This window comes from Brassica napus, chromosome A2, assembly GCF_020379485.1.
Source record: "Brassica napus cultivar Da-Ae chromosome A2, Da-Ae, whole genome shotgun sequence".
NCBI lineage: Eukaryota > Viridiplantae > Streptophyta > Magnoliopsida > Brassicales > Brassicaceae > Brassica > Brassica napus.
Window position 1 is genome coordinate 10,351,688 of NC_063435.1, and position 6,219 is coordinate 10,357,906.

The 6,219-nt window shown below is 32.0% G+C and overlaps 1 protein-coding gene across 1 annotated transcript; it reads right to left on the minus strand.

The window, feature by feature from the left end:
* Positions 1 to 295: 295 nt before the first annotated feature.
* On the minus strand, positions 296 to 1,526 carry LOC106410730 (transcription factor KUA1). Its single transcript, XM_048760034.1, has 2 exons — positions 1,109 to 1,526; positions 296 to 1,034 (listed from the first exon to the last, which is right to left on the minus strand). The coding sequence occupies exons 1-2, from the start codon at positions 1,383 to 1,385 to the stop codon at positions 607 to 609; spliced, it is 705 nt and encodes a 234-aa protein (XP_048615991.1). The 5' UTR covers positions 1,386 to 1,526; the 3' UTR covers positions 296 to 606.
* Positions 1,527 to 6,219: the final 4,693 nt, after the last annotated feature.

Below are 6,219 nucleotides of genomic sequence, written 5' to 3' on the forward strand. Positions count from 1 at the left end.
AGCTTTTCAAGAAACAATAATTAAATTATATATATCTATTAAAAGCATCAAAAACTAACACGCAGGGCCAAATGAATTTATAGTACTAAAAAGAATTATGGTTTAAGAGTCATATATATATATATATTGTTTTAGATGATTAGGGGTCAAATGATTTTACACATGCCATATAAAATTTGAAGCTAAAACAAATGTTTTCTATGCAGGGTCGACCGTAAATTTAAGAAACTATTGACATTTAAAAGAATTTTAAATTTATGTTTTCTAATTCAGAGATCAGAAACTCTCAAAAAAATTAGTAGTCTGTCCCAAACTACACTTCGATGAAAGACAAAAGTCTTCATGACCAAAACAACACAAAGACTACCTGCTGTTTTACCACATCAAACAGATATAGTACAACAACAAAAACGACAAGTCGTTTCCTTCTTCCTTAAAAAACATGTACACAATAATTAAAAGTTAAAACTTAGCTGAGTCTGATAAAGTTTGTATCTAATTAGCCTAAAGTAATCATCTCCAATCTCACATTATATCATAATCAGATCTTAATCTTAATAATATAATCAAACGATTCTTTTCTTTCTTAAAACAATTTCTTCTTCATCAAGCTACGCCCATTATACTATCCCCACTATTCGACATCGTCTCAAAGACCGAGGCACGTGAGCCACGTGCCTTCTGTTCGTTTGAAGATGAAGGAAGATTCATCGACAACGGAAACATCTCCGGCGCCGCCTTGTCGAGATTCAAGTCAGCCATTTTACGAGACGGAGGGATCGGACAGACTAGCTTTGACGAAGACGCGTCAACAGATGCTAGAGGTATGTCGGGAGTGATGTCGAAGAGGCTGGATCTGCGACGGCGGCGATTCTGGTTTGTACGGCGGAGGAAGTACTTTTGAGCATGGCTCGCGACTTGTGTCGGTGTTCGTGTCTTAACGAAGTTTCTAGAGATTCCCCTCCAGTCTCCTTTCCCTACCGTATGCAGCCCTGTGAGGAACAGTCTATGTTCCTCCTCTGTCCATGGAGTCCCTAAAATCAAGAATCAAGAAACATACATGAGATCTTTGTTCATAAACGGAAGAGACGGTTAAGTTAAACGGAACCTCGCTTGCGCTCGCGGTTTCTGACTGAGGCGTGAACGACGTCGTCTGAGGCGTAACCACCGTCATCGACGGGGTCTGAATCATGAGCCTTGTGATCGTACTGAGATAGGTTGTTCATACTGACGCTTTTTCTGAAAGAGGACGGTGAAGCCTCCGTGACTCGGACGCCGAAAAGCATGATTCCTTTCTCTCCTCCGGCGGCGGCGGGGGGTGTTTCCGTCGGACATGTGCGAGAGTTGTGGCCGTTGTTTCCACACTGCGAGCAGCTGCGTGACATCTTTCTTGCGACAGAAGCTGTTCAGATGATAGATCGGGAGAGAGAGAGAGAGAGAGAGAGGAACACAAAGGTAAAGAAGAGACAGAAGCTGTTCAGATGATTCTACTTTTTATGTCTGTATTAAGCTAACCATTAAAACCTTGACCGTTCAGTGTTTTTAATCTCAAAAAGATTCTGTCTGTCCAAAATAATCTTATAATTTTATTTATTTTCTATGTAAATTATAAAATAGTTCTATTTTCATTGGCTCGAAGGAAGAAAACCTATCTTTCATTGACTTTACAAATTACATACTATTTTTCCAGTCATATTAACTTAAAATATTCATCTAACAGTTACTAATCAACCGCAAAAGATTACTAATCAAGCAAACGGTTGAATGATTTGACTGGACTAAGCGATTAGAAGAGGTGGTTGGAGAAGACGCAAAGAGGAAAAATGCAATCAACAACATAGACTAAGCTCGGTTAAGTGGACCAAAACATAGTGGTTTTAGTTATATATCTATGTCACCAGTGGCATTAACTAAGATTGTTAAGAGTTCGGATAAACCTAGAAAAACCTAGACTAAAATCCGTGAATCAGCGGTTAAATTGGCGAACCGGGTCAAGTACAACTCAAAGCAAAATTTTATATATTTTTTAATCCCCAAAAATGTTTTAATATTTTGTGTATTTTTATTTTTCTTTTTAATATGATGTATAACTTTAAAAATCAGACGTGGCTTGTTTTCGTTCTTTAATAGTTTAAGGTTTGACAAAAGGTTTATTTCTAGTATTTGGTAAAAATAATAATATTGTTTACATGTATTATTTTTTCAGCTGATGAATTTAATCTGAGCAAAAGAATATATCTATTTTTGTTGAAATTAAGAGTCAACTATGTTAAAGTTAAGTTAATCGCTATCTTATTAGAAGAATATTACCCATAAAATTATAAAGATAACAATATTTTTATAAAGACAATATTTATTTTGAAAATAATATATAATATTAACCCAAAGTAAACTATGATAAACCATAGCCAATCTGGAAATCATGTAATCCAAATTACATATTGGCTAACTATACACATGAATGATTTAGTGGTATACTGGTATGCAAACAGGAGCGGACGCATGTTGTGGCTTACTGGGTCACGTGCCCCCAACTAAAATTTAATTTTCTCGAAGTAATTAGTACAAAACTTTAATTTATTCAGTATCTATTCTATTAAAACAGCAGTGTGACCCATTGATAAAAAGTTATCTCCAACTTAAATTTTAATAATACATACTTTTTTAATATAACTGCAATAAAATATATATATATTATGTAACCCCCCACTTAAAGTGCCTAATGATCGGCAACCACCACTTTTTGTAACTGTATCCATATATCTTATTTTTGTTATGTAACCACCATTATTTTTACTGTTCAAATCCCAACAATTTTTTCGATGATGTTCATATATTTTATTTTTCCTAACATAATCCCAACTATTACTCGGATTCTTTATTTTAATTAATATTTTTTATTAAATATTTTTACTTTCACCCATAAATTTTTGAAAATTTATTGAAATTGTTTTTATTATAAAATTTTATAATATTAATTAAAATATAATAGATATATTTTAATATTTTTATAATTTCAATTTTAAATTTTTTATTAAACATTTTTACTTTTGTATATATATATTGATTTAAAAAAAGAAAAAAAATTATCCTTCCGCAACCGCCCGCAACCGCAAACGGTAGCTGGAGCCAGCTTTTGAATTTATGAGATTCGGAGCGGGTTGAAGCGGTTTAGAGCGATTTGAGTGATTGTTGCAAACCGCCGACAACCGCTACCAACCGCAAAAGCAACGTTTGCGGGTGGTAGCGGAAAAACCAGTCGCACAATTAATAGAATTTATGGTATATTTGTATTTTAATATTTTTACATAATTTAAATGAATATCCATATTTGAACTGAACCCGTAATGATGAACTAAAATTTATAAATATCCAAATAGGTTTTAATCTCTCATCTAAAGACCAATATCTGAATAGTCGGAATCGAACCTGAACTCTTATCCCTACATGTAGTCTATAATATGAATATATGATCACAGATAAAAACACAAATATGATTACAAAAAAAATACATATATGATATAAAGAAAGACACAAATACATATGGAACTTAATTTATTTAATATACTTACAAAAATTATCTATTCTATTAAATTCATATCATACAAAAATATGATTCTACAAACACACAATCATATAAATTATATTAGACAAAAAAATTTAAAAACAAAACATATACCCGCCCTCTCGAGGGCGGGTCAATATCTAGTAATTAGCTTAAATTCAATGAATTTATTATAGTGCTTCTCCGCTCCAAGTGTCCCTAGATCTGCCCATGTATGCAAACTGTAGGAAGCTAAGGATCATGGGTTCAGAGTAGACTCACACCACTAAACTGTAGGAACATTCATTATATCCAAAACATTTTATCTTTTGATAAATACTGATTAGTAGATGTTTCTATTGCCAACAGACTGAAAGTTCTCAAAATCTCACACTCATTAAAAAAATTGTATAATAAAAAATATAAACTCTAACTGAATGTATAAATCTTACTAGCTTTCCCAATCGATACTTTCAAGCTTTTACGGTAATTGTTTCGACCAATTAGTTCAAGCGTGGCCATTTATCGACCGTTCATGTATATCATCGTATGTATGTTGTCCTGTATGTTGTATACTTGTATCCACATGGATTTGTTGTCGCTACGCATATAAATAACATGTACATACGTATTTTAATTATTGTGGCCAATGGTAAGGCTCGTGGACTTTTGTGAGTAGCTATGAAATGGTAGTGCAAGTTACGAGAGACGCTAGTGGATGAAGGTTTTATTTGTCGGCAAGTGTATAAAGTTTCGGAAAATATCTAATTACTAGGTTAAGACCCGCGCCTTGCGCGGAATGAATATTATATATAAATTATTTTTAAGTATTATATATTTTTTACATATTATGAAATAATAAATATATATTGAATAATTAAAAATTTAGTAACTATTACGTATATAATTAAATTGGTACAAATACTTAAATAAATTTTATTAATCCAGACAAACAATTTTTCTATTTTATATGGTATAAAATTAAGTTTAAATGATATTAACATAGATATATAGTATATTTTTAATATTGACATCTGTTAAAAAAAATTTTATACTCATATTATTTTTGATCATTTGTATTTCTTTATAACAAATTTTTTAAATTAATGATAACAATAATTGTGGGATGTTTAATAGTTTTAGTAATTTATAAGTTTAAAAACATTCAATGCAAAGTTTAAATTATAAATATTAAGTTGTTAATAATTGTTCAAAATGTTTATCAAAAAAATTTGGTATATAATTCGAAATTAAAATACTTATGTATTTTATATGATACATAATTCTAAAAAATATTAATATTTATTAAATGACATTTCCTACTTATTTAATTTCGTAATCATTTGTATCTTGTTATAACATAAATTTTAACCCACGGATCACAAAAATTACAATGTGGGATTTTTAACAACTTTAGTCATTTATATTCTTTTTTAAAAATTCAAAATATAACATATAGGACAAAATCTAAATTTTTATTATATAGTTAATGTGGTTGTTTAATTTATTTTAATAAGTTGATTTAAAAAAAAAATGATAGAGAATAGGCTAATTTTTATCAAATCTTTATTATTCAAAATCATTAATTGCCATATATACTTTAGCCACATTAGGTAATTCCATGATTTTTATTTAAGGAAACAATGAAGAACATTTATGATTAATTTATGGTTAGTTTAATAAAAATCTTATTATATATTTATATGGACCAACATAATTTTCTAAGGATTCTAAGAATGATTGTGGTGATGACATGTAGCTACAAAAATATGTTGTAATGTTTCTCTTTTAATATATAGGGGATATAAAAAATTGTTCGGTTTCCTCCTGCAGTGTCCACGTGGAAAGTCGGCTTCTGTGGGCTTGACACGTGTCCCGCCTGCACAAAACGCATCACTTCATTTAGTTTAGTTATATTGTGCGTTTGGTTTCAATACGTATGGGGCATGTTTCTATGGTATTTGTTTCAAGCACATTTAGGCTTTACATTATTGGGCTAGAATAATCTTTATTTGGGCCTGTTACAGAAAAAAAAAAACTAATTCTGCTACTTCTTCAACAATGGGACTGTCGACATCTGTTCCTCATGCTCATCGACTTTCTCATTCATCTCCAACGATGGAGTTTGGGGAGAGCTATTCTATACGAATCGTGATGATAATTTCCCAGATCGAGAAGTTTTAGTGTCGTTTCATCTCCGGTTATTCTCCTAGGGACCGTTACGCAAAGAATTGATTCTCTCATTAACTACCTTATTAACTCCTTCGCCCTACTACGACCATGATTTCACATACCTCAAATATCAAGGTGGTGCATCTTTGCTATAAAAAGGTTAGTCTACAAACCTCAAATATCATCTTCAAAGATCCAAATAACACTTGGAATTTTTTTTCCCAGTAGAATGGCGTCATCTCAAGGCGGGTTCGTAAGCACACACAGGAAGCTGATAAAGGTGTGTTGGGGGATGGAATTGAAGGGTATGTGAATTTGGTGATGGAGGAGATGCTGCAATTGAACGTGCATAAGTCGATCATTATCATCGTAGGTGGTGCTAATATGAGAGGGTGGTCTGAGAAGATGATCGATGATGAGCTTCAGATCGTGAGGAATGCTGGTGTTGTGCAGCTTCAAAGAGAGAAGACATGCGTAAGTCAAAGCAATACAAAGGTCTGATC

Bases quoted from the DNA above. Each gene is read 5' to 3' on its own strand.
- LOC106410730 (XM_048760034.1), bottom strand. From the start codon at position 1,385: ATGTCACGCAGCTGCTCGCAGTGTGGAAACAACGGCCACAACTCTCGC. The intron at 1,035-1,108 runs GTTCCGTTTAAC...TCTTGATTTTAG, and splicing joins AAACCGCGAGCGCAAGCGAG to GGACTCCATGGACAGAGGAG.